This window comes from Callithrix jacchus, chromosome 9, assembly GCF_049354715.1.
Source record: "Callithrix jacchus isolate 240 chromosome 9, calJac240_pri, whole genome shotgun sequence".
Lineage (NCBI taxonomy): Eukaryota > Metazoa > Chordata > Mammalia > Primates > Cebidae > Callithrix > Callithrix jacchus.
This window is the reverse complement of record NC_133510.1, coordinates 119,780,561-119,800,517: the sequence shown is the minus strand read 5'-3', so window position 1 is coordinate 119,800,517 and position 19,957 is coordinate 119,780,561. Positions and strand designations below refer to the sequence as shown.

At 47.9% G+C, this 19,957-nt stretch overlaps 1 protein-coding gene across 7 annotated transcripts in view; it reads right to left on the bottom strand.

The window, feature by feature from the left end:
- Positions 1-19,868, bottom strand: part of RNFT2 (ring finger protein, transmembrane 2) — a 115,115-nt gene extending 95,247 nt beyond the window's left edge. For 6 of the 7 annotated variants that reach the window (XR_013522142.1, XR_013522140.1, XR_013522141.1 and 3 more), the window contains exons 1-5: positions 19,813-19,868; positions 17,684-17,860; positions 17,107-17,165; positions 7,226-7,692; positions 3,602-3,678 (exon numbers count right to left, since the gene is read on the bottom strand). Coding sequence is in view for 4 of the 7 variants with exons in the window: in XM_009004744.5 (XP_009002992.1) it covers positions 3,602-3,678; positions 7,226-7,692; positions 17,107-17,165; positions 17,684-17,707 (627 nt within the window). In the remaining 3 variants the exon portion in view is untranslated. The remainder of the gene's footprint in view (positions 1-3,601; positions 3,679-7,225; positions 7,693-17,106; positions 17,166-17,683; positions 17,861-19,812) is intronic. The other variant, XM_035257749.3, reaches the window with a different exon arrangement.
- Positions 19,869-19,957: the final 89 nt, after the last annotated feature.

Here is a 19,957-nt window from a genome sequence, read left to right as displayed (position 1 = left end):
GTGCAGACTCCACAGGTGCGGGAAGAACTAAGCCCTTTTCTTTGGCAGCTGGGAGGTGGAGAGCCTGGGGCAGGTTTTCAAGCCCCTATTGCCCTCCACCTGGAAACAGTCTGGGGGCTGTTTTGGGGGTACGTGGGAGTGAGACTAGCCCTTCAGTCTGCCTGGGAGCTGGGCGAGGCCTGTGACTGCGGGCTTTCCCCCACTTCCTGACAACCTACCTGACTCAGCAGAGGCAGCCATATCCTCCTTGGTACACGACTCCAGTGACCTGGGAATCTCACCCATCCCCATAGCAAAGACCGCCTAGCCCCAACCCCACCTGATGGGCCTTCCTTACCCACCCTGGTAGCAGAAGACAAAGGGCACAAAAACTTGGGAGTTCTAGGCCCCCCCTGCAGGTTCCTCTGCACACTACCACAGCGAGGCTCTCTGGAAAGCGCCACCTCCTGGCAGGAGGCCAACCAACACAAAAATAGAGCATTAAACCACCAAAGCTAACAGTCCTCACGGAGTCCACTGCACCGTGTGCCACCTCCATGGGAGCAGGTACTGGTATCCACAGCTGAGAGTCCCGTAGATGGTTCACATCACAGGACTCTGTGCAGACAACACCCAGTACCAGCCAGGAGCCAGGTAGACTCACTGGGTAGCTAGACTCAGAAGAGACACAACAATCACTGCAGTTTGGCTCACAGGAAGCCACATCCATAGGAAAAGGGGGAGAGTACTACAATGAGGCAACACCCCATGGGACAAAAGAATGTGAATAACAGCCTTCAACCCTAGACCTTCCCTCTGACAGAGCCTACCCAAAAGAGAAGGAACCAGAAAACCAATCCTGGTAACATGACAAAACAAGGCTCTTCAACACCCCCCAGAAATCACACTAGTTCACCAGCAACGGATCCAAACCAAAAAAAAAAAAAAATCCCTGATTTACCTGAAAAAGACTTCAGCAGGCTAGTTATTAGGCTTATCAGGGAGGGACCAGAGAAAGGCAAAGCCCAGTGCAATGAAATCCAAAATATGATACAGGAAGTGAAGGGAGAAATATTCAGGGAAATATATAGCTTAAATAAAAAAAACAATAAAAAAATTCAGGAAACTTTGGACACACTTTTAGAAATGTGAAATGTTCTTGAAAGTCTCAGGAATAGAATTGAACAAGTAGAAGAAAGAAATTCAGAGCCTGAAGACAAGGTCTTCGAATTAACCCAATCCAACAAAGACAAAGAAAAAAGAATAAGAAAATATGAACAAAGCCTCCAAGAAGTCTGGGATTATATTAAATGACCAAACCTAAGAATAATCAGTCAGTGTTCCTGAAGAAGAGGATTCTGAAAACTTGGAAATATTTGGGGGAATAATAAGGAAAACTTCCCTGGCCTTGCTAGAGACCTAGACATCCAACTACAAGAGGCACAAAGAACACCTGGGAAATTCATTGCAAAATGATCTTTGCCTGGGCACACTGTCATCAGGTTATCCAAAGTTAAGACAAAAGAAAGAATCTTAAGAGCTGTGAGACAGAAGCACCAGGTAACCTATAAAGGAAAATCTATCAGATTAACAGCAGATTTTTCAGCAGAAACCCTACAAGCTAAAAGGGATTGGGGCCCTATCTTCAGCCTCCTCAAAACAATTACTAGCCAAGAATTTTGCATCCAGTGAAACTAATAACCATATATGAAGAAAAGATATAGTCTTTTTTAGACAAACAAATGCTGAGAGAATTTGCCATTACCAAGTCAGCACTACAAGAACTGCTAAAAGGAGTTCTAAATCTTGAAACAAATCCTGGAAACACATCAAAACAGAACTTCTTTAAAGCATACATCACATAGGACCATAAAACAAAAATATAAGTTAAAAAGCAAAAACAAAAAATGAAAAAACCAAAGTACACAGGAAACGAAGAGCATGATGAATGCAATGGTACCTCACATTTCAATACTAACATTGAATGTAAGTGGCCTAAATTCTTCACTTAAAAGATACAGAACTGCAGAATAGATAAGAACTTACCAACCAACCAACTGCTGCTTTCAGGAGACTCATCTTGCCTATAAGGACTCACATAAAGTAAAGGGGTATGAAAGGGCACTTCATGCAAATGGACACCAAAAGGGAGCAGGGGTAGCTATCCTTACGTCAGAGAAAACTAACTTCAAAGCAGCAGTGGTTAAAAGAGACAAAGAGGGATATTATGTAATGGTAAAAGGCCTTGTTCAAGAGGAAAATATCACAATTCTAAACATACATGCGCCTAACACTGGAGCTTCCAAATTTATAAAACAATTACTAATAGACCTCAGAAATGAGATAGAAAGCAACACAATAACAGTGAAGGACTTCAATACTCCACGGATAGCACTAGACAGGTCATCAAGACAGAAAGGCAAGAAAGAAACAATGGATTTAAATTATACCTTGGAGGCTGGGCACAATGGCTCATGCTTATAATCCCAGCACTTTGGGAGGCAGAGGTGGGCTGATCATGAGGTAAGGAGTTGGAGACCAGCCTAGCCAACACAGTGAAACCCTGTTTCTACTAAAAATACAAAAATTAGCAGGGCGTAGTGGCGGGCACCGATAATCCAAGCTACTTGGGAGGCTGAGGCAGGAAAATTGCTTGAACCCCAGAGGCAAGGTTGCAGTGAGCCAAGATCTCACCACTGCTCTCCAGCCTGGGCAACAAAAGTGAAACTCTGGTCTCAAAATAAATAAATAAAAATAAATTATACCTTGGAACAAATGGACTAAACAGACATATACAAAACATTTCATCTGACAACCGCAGAATACACATTCTATTCAACAGCACATGGTCTTTCTCCAAGATATACCATATGATAGGCCACAAAAAGAGCCTCAATAAATTTAAGAAAACTGAAATTATATCAAGTATTCTCTCAGACCACAGTGGAATAAAACTGGAAATCAACTCCAAAGGAACCTTCAATACCATGCAAATACATGGAAATTAAACAACCTGCTACTACAGTGGCTATGGAAAACAGTGTGGAGATTCCTTAAAGAACTAAAAGTAGAACTAGTGTTTGATCCAGTAATCCCACTACTGGGTATCTAGCCAGAGGAAAAGAAGTCATTATTCCAAAATGATACTTGTACATGCATGTTTATAGCAGCACAATTCACAGCTGCAAAATCGTGGAACCAACCCAAATGCCCATCAATCAACGAGTGAATAAAGAAACTGTGGTGTGTGTGTGTGTCTGTGGTGTGTGTGTGTGTGTGTGTCTGTGTGTGTATGTGTGTGTGTGTACGTATATATATTTATATGTGTATATATGTATATGTATGTATATCTAATGGAATACTACACAGCCATAAAAAGGAATGAATTAACAGCATTTGCAGTGACCTGGATGAGATTGGAAACCACTATTCTAAGTGAAGTAACTCAGGAATGGAAAACCAACCATCGTATGTTCTCACTGCTATGTGGGAGCTACGCTATGAGGATGCAAAGGCATACAAATGACACAATGGACATTGGAGACTTGCAGGGAAAGACTTCGCCTGGCCTGTGGCTATTTGTTGCAGCAGCCACCGGAGACTAGGTTGCCAGGTGACTCACCTTCAGAGAGACCTGTTCTCGGAGCGTGGAGTTGGCATAGGCGAAGGTGCTGGCCATCCCGATGCACACAGCGATGCCTGCAGGACAGAGGAGGGCTTGACATCACCCACTTAGACTCATCAGGCCTAGCCCAGGGTGCTGAGCAAGGTGGGGGAAAAGACACATCCCTGGTCCCTTTGGAATGAAAAATCCTGCTTCTGGGGGATTTGGGCTGCCATCTAAATTGCTGGGAATTCTGAGCCATTCTGACTTAGGGACAGGATTAGGTCCCTGTGGGGATACTTTACAGCACCAGATCAGCACTGTGCGGTCTGGTAAGGCCTGGGTTCAAATCCCAGCTCTGCCCTTCTTCTCTGTGTGAGCTTGGCACCTCTCTAAGCCCTAGTTTCCTCACGTGTAAAATGGACAGAGCAATAACATTACTTATACCTCATGGAGGGATAAAGTTTCTAGATCATAAACCTTAGCAGTTAGTAAATGATGCCTCTTATTATATCTACTTTCAAAAAGAATCTGATTGATAGAATCAGATAGAATGTGTGATAAAAGCATACACTAAAAAAACTCACAGCTGGGTGCTGTGGCTCATGCCTGTAATCCCGGTACTTTGGGAGGCCGAGGTGGGTGGATCACTTCAGGCCAAGAGTTTGAGAAGAGCCTGGCCAATCACATCTCTACTAAAAATACAAAAATTAGCTGGACATGGTGGCGAACAGCTCTAGTCACAGCTACTCAGGAGGCTGAGGCACAAGAATTGCTTGAACCCAGGATGGAGAGACTGCAGTGAGTTGAGATCACACCAGTGCACTCCAGCCTGGGCAACAGGCAACGCTCTGTCTCAAAAAAGACAAAGAAGAAGAAAAAGAAAAAACTCACAGCACCATAAGGAATTCAAGTTTAATGTTCAACAAGAAATAAAATCCCAGCTAACAGACAAACCTGACCCAGGCAGATGGGAGAACGAAATTGAATTTTCTTCCACCAGACATTTAATTGCCGCTGTTTGCCAAGCTACAATCTTGGAATTCTTCCGGAATAATGATTTGCGAGTCCTGCTTTTTGTTATTTGCAGACAGGATTCCTCTTTCACCTGATGTACTTACTAGTTTTTTTTGTTTTTCTGAGACACTGTCGCCCAGGCTGGAGTGTAGTGGTGCAACCTCAGCTCACTGCAACCTCTACCCCCGGGTTCAAGTGAGTCTGGTGTCTCAGTCTCCTGAGTAGCTGGGATTGCAGATGTGCACCACCATGCCCAGCTAATTTTTTAATGATTAGTAGAGATGGGGTTTCACCATGTTGGCCACGCTGGTCTCAAACTCCTGACCTCAAGTGATCCACCTACCTCGGCCTCCCAAAGTGCTGGAATTATAGGGGTGAGCCACTGTGCCCAGCCTTACTTACTCTTTTAATAGGTATGTGCACTCCAGGTATTTTTCCAGATCTACTGTATTTCTTCACTAAAAACATATAAAGCAAGAATGAGTGGCCCCATAATCCTGTTTTCTACCCTTCTCTTGGATTAAAAAACAAAAAAAACCTGCCAAGTGAAAAAGAAAATGACCATACTCGCAAAACAAAACTTAGCTGTGATTTTGCCAGAATTCAGGGTAACGGAGAACATGCCAGCTTTCACTTCTAGGAACAGAAAGGGAGGGCTGATAGGGCGGCACCCAGCAAGGAAGGTGGAGGAATCTGAGCTAGCTGTCACTCATCAGAGAGAAGAAAATAAGAAATAAAAAATGGTCTCACCCCCTCTTGAGGCTCTCTCTTTATTTTTGGTAGAGATAGGCTCTCACTATGTTTCCCAGGCTGGTCTTGAACTCGCGGCCTTGAGCAATACTCCCACCTCGGCCTGGAAACGTGGTGGGATTACAGGCATGAGCCACCATATCTGTCAATATTTTCTCATGGAAAGTGGTAGGCCACAAGATAATTGTTACCATCACTCCTACTGAAGGACTAAAACAACAGTCTATAAGCCGGCCAGGGCATAGCAACACCATGATCTAATAAGTAAACCGGGCATGGTGGCTCACGCCTGTAATCCCAGCACTTTAGGAGGCTGAGGTGGGTGGATCACTTGAGGTTAGGAGTTCAAGACCAGCCTGGCCAACATGGCAAAACCCCATCTCTACTAAAAATTTTAAAAATTAGCCAGGCGTGGTGGTGGGTGCCTATAATTCCAGCTACTCAGGAGGCTGAGACATAAGAATTGCTTGAACCTGGGGGCAGAGGTTTGCAGTGAGCTGAGATGGCACCACTGCACTCCATCCTGGTGACAGAGCAAGACTCAGTCTCAAACAAACAAACAAACAAAATCCCAGTAAATAACATTAATAATAACAATGACAGTATACTAGGCTGGGCACAATGGCTCATACCTGTCATCTCAGCATTCTGGAAGGCTGAGGCAGGCAGATCACCTGAGGTGAGGAGTTTGAGACCAGCTGGCAAACATGAAACCCCGTCTCTACCAAAAAATACAAAAATTAGCTGGGCATGGTGGTGGGCGCCTATAATTCTAGCTACTTGGGAGAGGCAGGAGAATTGCCTGAACCCAGGAGGCGGAGGATGCAGTGAGCCGAGGTCACGCCATTGCACTCCAGCCTGGGCAACAAGAGTGAAACTCCATCTCAAAACAAACAAACAAACAAACAAACCAGTTATACGAGAGGCCATTTATTGACTGTTGAGTATGTGTCAGATAGGAGACTAAGCACTTTGGGAATCATTATTTTATTCCCTAATAACAACAATAGGTAGTATTTATCCATCACGTGCTGTGTGCCAGGCTCTATGTTAAGTATCTCAATGTATGTTAATAATACATATAACAGGCCAGGCACAGTGGCTCACACCTGAAATCCCAGCACTTTAGGAGGCCAAGGAGGGAGGATTGCTTGAGCCCAGGAATTTGAGACCAGCCTGGGCAATATAGTGAGACTTCTACTCTACAAAAATAATTTAAAATTTAGCTGGGCATGGTGGCACACGCCTATGGTCCCAGTACTCAGGAGACTAAGGTGGGAGGATCGCTTGAATCTGGGAGGCGAAGGTTGCAGTGAGCTAAGACTGCACCACTGCACTCTAGCCTGGGCGAAAGAGTAAGATCCAGTCTCTCTCTCTCTCTCTCTCTGTCTCTGTGTGTGTGTATATTAAAAATAGTAATGTGTGTTACTCATATTAACTAAAATCTAACATAACTGTGATCCCGTGAAGAATAACCCCCCTTTACAGATGACGAAACTGAGGCACAGAGAGGGTAAATAATGCACCTCGCATCACAGAGCTAGGAGGGGACAGAGCTCGAGTATAGACTCCGGCAGTCTGCGTTATTACGCAGGACTCCTTCACTCCAGCCAACAAGTGAGGAAGTTTCTATCATAACCCCCACTAGACAGATGAGGAAACTGAGGCTCAGAGAAGCCAAGTGACTTGCCCCAAGTCACACAGCTAGTCTGCCAGGATTTGACCCCAGGTCTGCCTCAGAATCCTACACCCTGAAGCCCATGTTGGTCTCTGCTGTCTCTCCCTGGGCTTCAGAGGAGGAGCCCCCCACCCCATGGGCTGCAGGCACACTGCACTGAAGCCCCTGGCTAGGACAGCCATGCCCCCAGAACTCACCGAGCTTATGCTGGAAGCACAGTTTGGCCAGGAGGATCAGGATGAAGGGGAGTCCTTTCTGGAGCCAGCAGATCACAGCCTTCAGCTCGGACAGGGCGGGGGCAGGAGTCCCGGGCTGTTCGTCGCCTCCCTCCTCCGAATGCCCCCGGTGGTCCCCTCCCACGTGCTGCAGCAAGGAGGTCCCGCGGTGGCTGCCGTGGTGGAAGTGGTGGTGGGGCTGGCGGTGGTGATAGGCGCCCCCCTCGCCCCGGCCCCCTCCTTCCTCCCTGGATGCGGGCATCTGGATGAACACGTCCCCGCCGCCAGACGAGGAGCCCAGCACCAGGCTGGAGGGGAACGAGCTGGTGGGGAGGCTGCCTGATAAGCCCGAGAAGAGCGCTGGTGGGGAGGCCGCCTCTGCCTTCAGACTCTCAAAGACGCCACCTTCATCCACACTCGCCTCGGAGCTGAGCGCCTGGCTGCGGTTTCTGGGTGACAAGGGGAGAGAAACCCCAGGAAGTCAGACGGATGGAAAAGACCTCACCCCAGACGAGGATGGGGACCAATAATATCAGTTATGTTGTGGGTTGAGCTGTGTCCCCTCTCAAATTCACATGAAGTCCTTACTCCCAGGACCTCAGAATGTGACCGTTTAAAGACAGGGTCCTTAAGAGGCAATGAAGTTAAAATGAAATCATTAGAGTGGGTCTAATCCAGTGTGACTGTTGTCCTTGTAAGAAGAGGCAAGGGCTGGCTGCAGTGGCTCATGCCCATAATCCCAGCACTTTGGGAGGCAGAGGTGGGAGGATTGCTTGAGCCCAGTTGTTCAAGACCAACCTGGGCAACAGGGAGACTCCATCTTTACAAAAACTAGAAAGAAATTAGCCAGGCCTGGTGGCGCCTGACTGTAGCTCCAGCTACTCAGGAGGCTGAGGTGGGAGGATCACTTGAGCCCAGGATGTTGAGGCTGCAGTGAGCCAAATCTCGCCACTGCACTCCAACCTGGGTGACAGAGAGACTCTGTCACAAAAGGAAAAAATAAAAATAAAAAAGAAGAGGAAGAGACTAGGACACAGACAGGTACAGAGAGTAGACCACATAAAGACACAGGGAGCAGACGGCTGTCCACAAGCCAAGGAGAGAGGCCAGAGAAGGGACCAAGCCGGCTGATACCCTGATCTCAGCCTTCCAGCCTCCAGAACTTGTTAAAAGAAATTTCTGATGTTGAAGAACCCCAGGGTGTGGTACTTTGTTATAGCAGTCCTAGGAACTAACACAAATAATATGAATAACAAGAGGTCATAACCTTTATCAAAACCTGCTATATGTCAGATAGTCTTATGAGTATTTTGCATTGATTAGCTTACTAAATCCTCCCATCAACCCTGGAATTAGGTCCCATGGATATCCCCTCTTTACAGATAAAGAAACAGAGGCCCAGAGAGAGAAAGTAACTTGTCCAGAGTCACAGAGCTGGTAAGGGGTGGAGTAGGGGAGATTCGAACCCAGGCCAACTCTTTCTAGAGCCCACTTTAGTAACCAGCACACTTCGTTGAAAAGGGAGCACAGAATTCTATGATTCTAGAATTACCTCGAGATCCCAAGGACCCATGGTTCTGCAGTCTTCAAGTTCAATGGCTCCTAGTTCCCCAGAGGGGCCAGCCTTGGTCACAGCTGGCACTGGGTGGGACCCACCCACTTAGCTGGAAGACTTCCATGACAGTAATGCGAAGAAGACTTAGCTGGGAGGCCCACATTCAAACTGCATCCCCACCTCTTCTAGGGGCTTAGACCTCTGTACTCAGCTTTCTCACCTGAGAAATGGGCCTTTATTCCTGAATAGAATTCTGGGGGTGGGGGGCACATTAAATTTAAAATATATTTTGCAATAATAGGTGCTCGATACATGGAAACTATTATCTCTAGTTTTTTTTTGTTTTTGTTTTTGTTTTTGAGATGGAGTTTCACTCTTGTTGCCCAAGCTGGAGTACAATGGTGCAATCTCGGCTCACCACAACCTCTACCTCCCAGGTTCAAGCAATCCTCCTGCCTCAGCCTCCCAAGTAGCTGGGATTACAGACATACACCACACCCAGCTAATTTTTTGTATTTTTAGTAGAGATGGGGTTTCAACAGGTTGGTCAGGCTGGTCTCGAACTACCGACCTCAGATGATCCTCCCGCCTCAGCCTCCCAAAGTGCTGGGATTACAGGTGTGAGCCACCACGCCCAGTATCTCTAGTTCCTATGAAAGACCTGCAGGGCCAAATTGCTTTCCCTAGTTCCAAGCAAGGGCCTCTTGCGTTGGAATCAGGCAAAGGATTCTGTGGCCCTTGCAGAGCCACTGCTAGAGGAGCAGAGAGCCCAGAGTTGCGCCTGCAGGAATGGAGAACTCAGAACTGGGTGCAGTTTCCCATGAACGTGGAGGTCTGGATACCATCTTTCTACTCTTGGGTTCATTCTCTTTTCTTTCTTTTTCTTTTGAGACAGAGTCTTGCTCTGTCACCCAGGCTGGAGTGCAATGGCACAATCTCAGCTCACTGCAACCTCCATCTCCTGGGTTCAAGCAATTCTCCTGCCTCAGCCTCCCGAGTAGCTGGGATTACAGGCACCTGCCATCATGCCCAGCTAATTTTTGTATTTTTAGTAGAGGCGGGTTTCACCATGTTAGCCAGGCTGGTCATAAACTCCTGACCTAGGTGATCCACCCACCTCAGCCTCCCAAAGTGCTGGGATTACAGGCAAGAGCTACCGCGCTCGGCCAAGGGTTCATCCTTTTTTGAAGCGGAATCACTACACTGCAAACTTAGCCCACACCACAGATGCAAGTGAAGCTTGATGTGCATGTGTTGGGGAAGGGGAGGACAAAGAGCCACTCCCTCCTTCTGTCACCCTGCAGGCACCTCCACAGACTGCTAAGGGACTCCAAATATACCATGAGCTTATTGAAAATGGGCTGGGCTTCATTCATTCTCTGGACCCCACAACCCAGGGCACACATTAGGTGCTTAATAAATGTATACCAGACGTCATTCAGTCCAAAATGGCAGCAGGAGGAAGGCTTTGGGGAAAAATTTCCACTGTTTTCACATCTGACCTCATGTCATCTATTATATGAGACCATTATCCACAGGGTGAGACGTGAGTGTGCAGTGAGTTGCCCAGGCCAGAGTGGTGTGATCATAGCTCACTAGAGCCTCCAACTCCTGGGCTCAAGTGATCCTCCCACCTCGGCCTCCTGAATAGCTGGGGTTATAGGCATATGCCACTGCAAATGGCTCCAGGAAATATGTCTTAAAATATTACAAATATATACAAGACTGGGCATGGTGGCTCACACCTATAATCCCAGCACTTTGGGAGGCCAAGGCAGGGAGATCCCTTAAGCCCAGGAGTTTAAGACCAGCCTGGGCAACATAGCAAGAGCCTATCTCTACAAAAAAATTAGAAAATTAGCTGGGCATAGTGGCATGCACCTGTAGTCCCAGCTATTCAGAAGGCTGAGGTGGGAGGATGGCTTGAGCCCAGGCGGTAGAGGTTACAGTGAGTTGAGTTCACGCCACTGCACCCCAGCCTGGGTGACAGGGTGAGATGTTTTCTCACTAAGCAAATAAATAAAAATAAAACACATACAGTCCAGCATCCATATTTAAGGATTCAACTAACCTTGGGTCATGGATCCACAGATACAAAGGGCTGACTGTCCTAGCCATTTTATACATGTGACTTGAGCAGCTGCATATTCTGGTATCCACTGGGGGTCTTGGAACAAATACCCCCATGAATATGGAGGGCCAACTGTATTCGATTATTTCATGATCCCACTAAAAGTGCTCCCAGGGTTTCCCATTCTGTATTCCTTCCCAAGATCTCAGATGAACCCTCTAGATAGGTACAAATATCATTCCCAAGTATCATGTCCCTTACTGACAAAGAAACTGAGATTCAGAGAGATGAAGCTGCCAGGATTATTTGGCCCCAAACTCTAATCTCATCGTGTGCCTGCTTCTCCTTTCCTACCCCAGGCTGTCGCCTTCACCGGGATGCCTCTCCTACCTGCACCCCATCCCAACTAGGTAACACACACTCATTTGTTAGATTTCAGCTAACGTCTCCCTTCCTGGGTGGAGGCTCCCCTCCCTCCCAGACAATGACAGTCCCCGGCTCCTTGTTCTCACTGCACCCTCATGTCACCTGCACAGGACTGATCACAGCTGTCATTTTATTCCTCATCTTTCTCTCAAGACCTGTGGCTCTCAAATGTGGCCATGTATTATAACCACTTGGGGGAACTTCTGAAAAAAACAGGTGCCCTGACCCCCCTGGAGACCAACTGAATCAAAATCTTTGTGGGTGGGCCGCAGCATCTGAAGTTACTCAGAGTCCCCTCAGTGATTCTTCTTTTTTTTGAGCAGGGTCTCCCTCTGTCACCCAGGCTGGAGTGCAGTGGCATGATCTCGGCTCCCTGCAACCTCTGCCTCCTGGATTCAAGTGATTCTAGTGCCTCAGCCTCCTGAGTAGGCGGGATTACAGGTGTATGTCACCATGCTTGGGTAATTTTTGTATTTTTTGTAGAGATGGGGTTTTCGCCATGTTGGCCAGGCTGGTCTCAAACTCCTGAGCTCATGTGATCCTCCTGCCTTGGCCTCCAAAATGCTGGGATTATAAGCAGGAGCCACCATTCCCCACCACCCCCCACCACAATGATTCTAATGTGCAGTCAGTGCTGCTAACCATAGCTTTGGACAGAGCTCCACACCACAAGATCAAACACTATAGCCTTGTTCTACCACCCACACCATGCACCTAGCACTCGGAACATGCTCAATATTGTTTGAAGGAATGCATAAAGAAGTGGACTAAAGGCACTGAGAAGGCCTGCAACTGAAAAAATGAATTTTGCTTAAGCCCAGTGTTCCCCAAACTTATTTGACCACAGAATTCTTTTCATCCATGGAAAACCATTTAACAGCTTGCAGAACACCTGTGACACACAGCAGGCGGGACACGGTGGTTTCCCCGAATGCACAAACTGGGCCTGCAAGTATGTTGCTAAAAACCTGGTGAGGCCAGACACGGTGGCTCAAACCTGTAATCACAGCACCTTGAGAGGCTGAGGTGGGCAGATCGGTTGAGGTCAGGATTTTGAAGCAGGCTGGGTATGGTAGCTCATACCTGTAATCCCAGCACTTGAGGCCAGGAGTTGAGACTAACCTGACTAACATGGCGAAGCCCCCTGTCTACTAAAAATACAAAAATTAGCCAGGCATGGTGGGACATATTGTAATCCCAGCTACTCAGAAGGCTGCAGCAGAATCTCGCTTGAACTTGGGAGGCGGAGGCTGCAGTGAGCCAAGATTGTGCCACTGCACTCCAGCCTGGGCAACAGAGTGAGACTCGTGTCAAAAAAAAACCTGGTGCAACAGAGGAAACTCAGGATTGGATTCCCTCCCCAACCAAGCCCCAACCCTGCTGGATCCAAGAGCCCAGGAAATATGAACCCCTCCTCCCCTGAGCGCTGGATAATAATAATGACAATATTCATAATGACAACAACAGCAAACACCATGGCTATCATCCTCAAGGGACCTTCAGCTTTTTCTGTACTTCGAGGAGCTCAGCTCAGAAAGCAAGAGTCCTGGCAGGTACCCATGTTGGCCCACAAGGAGGCCACTCTATCTCCCTGGCCACCCAAGGGGCCCTAGAAAGCCATCCCAGCCCCCTTGAGCTTGCCAGCACTCTGAGTTCACTGGGCTCAGGGGCCTCCAGTACACCCAGGGAAGACTCAACCCACCAAGGGGCTTTTTATAGCTGGCCTCCCTTCCCTGGGCCTCTCCCCTGCATCCAGCCGAGATTTCAGCCTAACTAGGAAAGAATATGCCTTAGAGGGAGACAGAGGCTGCGCTTCCAACTTAACCACTTAAGGGCCAGAGCTTGAGGCTACCCAGGAGGAGAAGTGGCTCTGCTCAGACAGCAGGCAGCCAAAAATGGTATCTGAAAGCACAGATGCTGGGGGACGAATGGATGGGGGTGCAAATGTCTGGCTGTGTGACTTTAGGTAATTTCCTTCCCCTCTGTGAGCCTCAGTTTCTGCATCTGCAAAATGGGTGCTTTCACTGGGCTAATGTGACGGTTAGCACAGCATAAGCACTCAATACACGGTTTGAATTTCCTGTGTGGTCTTTGACCCCAAGAGATCTCAGGGTTCACTTGACAGCAGACGGCAATGTTATCTTTAGAGGTGGAAAAGGGTCCAACAGGCAGGCTATTACAAGCCGGATGCTGTGTTTCTGCATCTTCACACTCACTCCACCCGTAAACAACTTTTTTTCCTTCTTTTTGAGACAGAGTCTCACTCTGTCACCCAGGCTGGAGTGCAGTGGCATGATCTCGGCTCACTGCAACCTCCACCTCCCAGGTTCAGGTGATTCTCCTGCCTCAGTCTCCTGAGCAGCTGGGACTACAGGCTAATTTTTGTACTTTTAGTAGAGATGGGGTCTCATCATATTGGCCAGGAGTCTCCAACTCCTGATCTCAGGTGATCCGCCTGCCTCAGCCTCCCAAAGTGCTGGAATTACAGGGGTGAACCACTGCACCTGGCATGTAAGCAACTCTTGAGTTCTGTCACCTGCCATTTTTGGATGGAGAAGCTGAGACCTAGAGAAGGAAGTCACGCACCAAAGTCACCACAGGTGGGAGGTGGCTGAGCTGGGGTTCTTCCCTGCAGAACAGGCAGGCACCATACAAAAGGTAGTCCCAATGCTGGGGCTGGGGGATAATATTTGTGATTTTGTAGCCAACCCCGGAGCCGCAGTGGGAAGGGAATGTGAGGGAGGGAAGGCTTGGCTGCCCGCCCCCTGGAAGTATGTGCTAACACGGGGCTTCCGGGGCTGGAAGCTGTCCCAACCTGAGAACAGGGCCCCAGGTGTGTTCTCTCTTGGGTTTCAATAGCTAGAAATTCTAGGCTGGGAGCAGTGGCTCATGCCTGTAATCCTAGCACTTTAGGAAGCTGAGGTGGATGGATTGCCCAAGCTCACGAGTTCGAGACCAACCTGGCCAACAAGGTGAAACCTTGTCTCTACTAAAATACAAAAAAATTAGCCAAACATGGTGGCGGGCGACTGTAGTCCCAACTACGCACATGAGAATAGCTTGAACCCGGGAGGCGGAGGTTGCAGTGACCTGAGATCATGCTATTGCAGTCCAGCCTGGGTGATAGAGTGAGACTCCATCTCAAAAAAATGGAAAAAAAAATTCTAGCTCATGAGTGTTTTAATTGCGTTTTTTTAAGATTCTATCTGGTATCCATTAATCATAGGGTCAAACTCATGGCCAAAGTTATTTACATGTCCCCGAGATCCAGAACCCATAACCCTAATCACTGCTTCATCTAACCTTTTTTTTTTGAGACAGGGTCTCACTCTGTTGCCTAGGCTGGGGTGCAGTGGTGCAATCAGAGCTCACTGCCTCCTGGGCTCAAGCAATCCTCCACCTCTGCCTCCTGAGTAACTAGAACCACAGATGCATGCCACCATGCTTGGTAAGTTTCTATTTTTTTGTAGAAATGGGGTCTCTCTATTTTGACCAGGCTGCTCAAACTTCTGGGGCCAAGCAATCCTCCCACCTTGGCTTCCCAAAGTGCTGAGACTATTGGCACGTGCCACCATGCCTGGCTAGTTTTAAACTTTTTTGTAGAGACAGGATCTCCCTGTATCACCTAGGCTGGTCTCCAATGCGAGACTCAGGTTATCCTCCCACCTCGGTCTCCCAAAGTGTTGGGATTACAGGTGTGAGTCACTACATCGCCCTTCCTTCATCTAAGTTTTACACATGCAGCCAATATTTCTCCTGTGCTACATCACCAAGGGCTAGATACCAAACTAAAGAGCAACTAGAGTCCGGGCATAGTGGCTCGCGTTTATAATCCCAGTGAGCAGGAGTTTGGGAGGCCAAGGAGGGCAGATCGCTTGAGCTCAGGAATTTGAGACCAGCCTGGGAAACATAACAAAACCCTGTCTCTACAAATAAAAAAATTAGCTAGACGTGGTAGTGCAGGCCCGTAGTCCCAGCTACTCAGAAGGCCGAGGTGGGAGGATCACTTGATTCTGAGAGGTCAAGGCTGCAGTGGGTTGAGATTGCGCTACTGCATTCTAGCCTGGGCAACAGAAAAAAAAAGAGACCACCTTGATGCCCAGAGCCCACCAACATCATTCAAACTAGCCAGTCCTAAATGGTTTCCCCTGCCTTGCCTGTCTTTCCCACAGAAAACACCATAAAGGCTGTGGTCTATGCTTTTTCCTTGCTCCTTTCTGCCTCCTGACTGACGCTGGTGCTTCCCCAGGTGGTCCTGCATGCGGTGGTATGCCCCCTCCTCTTGGGAAATCAAAGAAATAAAAAACTCATCTTCCAACGTCATTAGCCTCTCCATGTTGTTTCTCGGAGTTATGATCTGAATGTCTGTGTCCCCTGCAGATTCTTATGTTGACACTTAACCCACGCCAGGGACAGTGGTTCATTCCTATAGTCCCGGGGCTTTGGGAAGTTGAGGTAGGAAGATTGCTTGAGCTCAGGAGTTTGAGGCCAGTTTGGACAACTTAGTGAGACCCCGTTTCTACCAAAAAATTTTTTTAAATTTGCCAGGTATAATGGCACATGCCCATAGTCCCAGCTACTTGGGAGGCTGAGGCAGGAGGATTGCTTGAGCCTATGATTTGGAGGTTATAGTGAGGCCTAATCACGACTGCACTCCAGCCTGGGTAACAGAGCAAGCCCCTGTCTCAAAAAAGAAACCTGACCTGAAGTGTGATAGTACTAGGAGGTGGGGCCTTTGGGAATGATTAGCTGATGCGATGGGCTCGTCACAAATGGGATTAGTGCCCCTAAAAAGGAGACCCAGAGAGATCCCTTTCCCTTCAACACATTAGGATATGGCAAGAGAATGGCCATCAGTGAACCAGACAGTGGGCCTTTAGCAGACACTGACTATGCTGGAGCTTTCGAGACTTCCTAGCCTCCAGCACTGTGAGAGATAAATAATTGTTATTTAAACCACCCATCTGGCTGGGCTCAGTGGCTCAGGCCTATAGTCTCAGCACTTTGGGAGGCCAAGGTGGGCAGATCACTTGAGGTCAAGAGTTCAAGACCAGCCTGGCCAACATGGTGAAACCCTCTATCTACTAAAATACAATTACTTGGGAGGCTGAGGCACGAGAATCATTTGAATCTGGGAGGCAGAGGCTGTGGTGAGCCAAGATCATGCCACCATACTCCAGCCTGGTGACATAGTGAGACTCTGTCTCTAAAAAATAGAAAAGAGCCGGGTGCTGTGGCTCACTCCTGTAATCCCAGCCCTTTGGGAGGCCGAAGTGGGTGGATCACGTGAGGTCAGGAGTTTGAGACCAGGCTGGCCAACATGGTGAAACCCCATCTCTACTAACAATACAAAAATTAGCTGGGTGTGATGGCAGGTGCCTGTAATCCCCGCTGCTTGGGAGGTTGAGGCAGGAGAATTGCTTGAGCCCAGGAGGTGGAGGTTGCAGTGAACCGAGATCCTGACACTGCACTCCAGCCTGGGCGACAGAGCAAGACTTCGTCTTAAAAAACAAACAAACACCCATTCCATGGTATTTTTGTGATAGCAGCCTGAAGGGCTAAGACATCTCTCTAAATTAAAATCCCACAGGTACAGTCATTGATCCGATGAGTCAGGTAGCTCACCTGTCACACAAGACTTTGAGATTTAGCATAAAAGCAAAAGCAAGCTATTAAGTATTGTTTAGTATGAGGCCGTCACTGTGACTCTAACTGACTCTGAGGGGGAGGCATTGCTCAATCCAGTTTCGGGTTGCCCCTTACCACCCGAAGCCCAGAGCCCTCAGATGGAACAGAAGCAGAGATGCCTACCTTTCGGGTGGAATGTTATCCGTGTTGCTGCTGTGGCGTCTCTGCATCTTCCTTAACACCTAAAACCCAACACAGGGGTGAGCCAGAATCTCCCAACACTCCCACTGCCTTTCCGATTGCCAAGGTAATTGTAAACCGCAAACCCATGCTAGTGGTATCTTAGACCCCTAGTGCTCTCTGGCATTTTCCAAAGTATGTTTCAATCTTTCATGCCATTCCATCCTCAATGTGACATTCTATCCCATGAGGAAAGCTATCACCCCATTTCACAGAGGAGGACGATGAGGCTCAGAGGCGGAAGAAGTCCTCATGTGAGAGGATAAAGCAGTGAACTGTGTAGCCGAGAGGTGCCAGATGAAGTGAAGTGGGCAGCGGACTGGCAGTTGGGAGACATGGATTCTGGGTTGATGCTGCTACTAACTTGCTGTGTGACCCTAGACAAATCAGTAACCTCTCTGTGGTTTCAGATTCCCCATATTATGTGGGAGGGGTGGAGTGGTCAAACCAAAGCTTCCTTCCAGCTCTCACATTTAATCAAGTAGTAATAAAGATGCAAATTCTCTTGGAGACATGTCACCTGATTCACTGTGAAGAGCCACATGGACTTCAGAACTCCATGGTGACGACACTGGAGGTAGGCATTCGGGGCTCCTGAGGGGGATGTGACCACTGGATCCCAGAGAGGACAGGCCTCCCCCTCCTCTTCGTTTCCGGAGGGACGCACAGTCAGGGGAGCTCACCAGAGACTCTAAACCTGGATGGAACAGAACACTTGGATGAACAGTCCCTGCGATACCTGGAATCTGCTAAGAAGCCTTAGGACATGGTCGGTGGCTATAAGCAAAGGGATTCCATCTGCTCAGTATCTCTGGGTAGCCTCTCATTGATCCCTCTTTGAAACTCCTTTTTTTTTTTTTTTTTTTAAGATGGAGTCTCACTCTGTCACCCAGGCTAGAATGCAGTGGGGTGATCTCGGCTCACTGCAACCTCTGCCTCCTGGGTTCAAGCTATTCTCTTGCCTCAGCCTCCTGAATGGCTGGGATTACATGCATGCGACACCACAACTGCCTATTTTTTGTAGTTTTAGTAGATATGGGGTTTCACTGTATTGGCCAGGCTGGTCTTGAACTCCTGACCTCAAGTGATCCACCTGCCTCAGCCTCCCAAAGTACTGGGATTGCAGGCATGAGCCACCACACCCAGCCCTCTTTGAAACTCTTAATGTATTGTATTTCATCTTATTGTCAAACTAAGAATCCTGATTGGAGAACACCGAAAATATGTTTTAATCTCCCATGGCTGCCCACTGCAATCAGAATCAAACCCAAGCTCTGTCCACAGCCTATGGGTTCTTCCTGAAGTAGCATCATCAGTTTCCAACTGCATTTCTTCCCATTCTCCCTTTTCCCACTCCTGTCCACCCACAGTGGCCCTTCTGTTCCTCTAATGTGTCAGTATGTCCCTGCCTCAGGGCCTTCTCACTGGCTGTTCCCTCCCGTTGGAATGCTCTCTCCTCTAAATGTTACAGGGCTTGGTCCCGCAGGGCAAATACCACCTCCTCCCAGAGGCCTTCTCTTCTCATTCTCCCGACCCTCTATAACACAGCCCTGTTTTATATTCTTCATAGTACTTATTTGTTCATGTTTGCTTATTTACTTATGATTGTCCCCCCCCCATTCATGAAAGTAGCGATCCTGTCTACTTGGTTCACCCCTCTGCCTCAGCATCTAGGACATTGTCTGGCACAGAGTAGCACTCAACAAGTATTTACTCAATGAATAAAACATCCATGGGTCCCCCAGTTCCCCTTTTTTAGATCCCTTGCTCTCCATCCCACCTTTCACCCTAGCAAGGCAATAAGGGCCATTTACTTGCTACGAATAGGTTTAGCCTCCATGAATATCTTCTTGTCTCCGAACCAAAGACAGTGTCTGACTATCAGTTCAGGGCACTATTCCTGACTGTTGAATGACTTCCTAATCCTGATCTTGCTTCTTGGGGGTTAGCGTTGTCAGTAGGGGCACTGATTAGAAGCAACCCGCCAGTGAAGCTTCCTTTCTCCTTTGAAAAATTAGGTAACAAATCGGTCAGCAGTAGCATCTTCATATATAAAAAAAAGGTCATTGTATAAATATTTTTCAAGAATTTACAATCTCAACTTAATCTCCCTCTCACCTCCCCCCACCCCCTTATCCCACATTGCAAATCCTTGGGGTAAAATAAAATTTAGTATTCCAAAGTTCTCATCCACACATTTAATACTGCCTCCTAAATCGAATGCTCAAGACTACTTTCGGATGCTTGTATTGGAAGAGGCTTCGGATTCTCTGTTAGAAACAGGCCGTACATAATTCTGGAATAAATTTTTGCACGCAGGATGCATCTGAATGAATTAAACGCCTTTTAACCCTCTGCTCCGTACATCCCACTATGCATCTTTGAAGGACAGCACCGAGACTTTTCGATGCTTACGATGTTTCAAGTTGCGCCCCCGGGGCCCGTTACTGGACTGCACCGAAATGCACTCAGCGGAGCATCGCCTGCATCACTTGGACTGGAAGCCGGCAGGTGCACTTCGGGCACAACATAGCGAGCGCTTTTCATCCCTGCAACCAACACAGCGCAAAACGCTCTGGGACTGCAAGGGCAGGAGACTACACAGACCATGCTGAGAGAAAAGAAAAAAACATCGCGTTCTCTTTTTACCTGCCCAGACAATTCTGCAATCACAGCCGCATCATTCAGGTCCAGCCAAGCCAATCACCCGCGCAACTCGGGCAGCATGTGACTTCCGATGCTTCCGGCCTTCTATTCGGTGGTTTCTCGGCGTCGCCCGGCCCGGCGCTAGGAC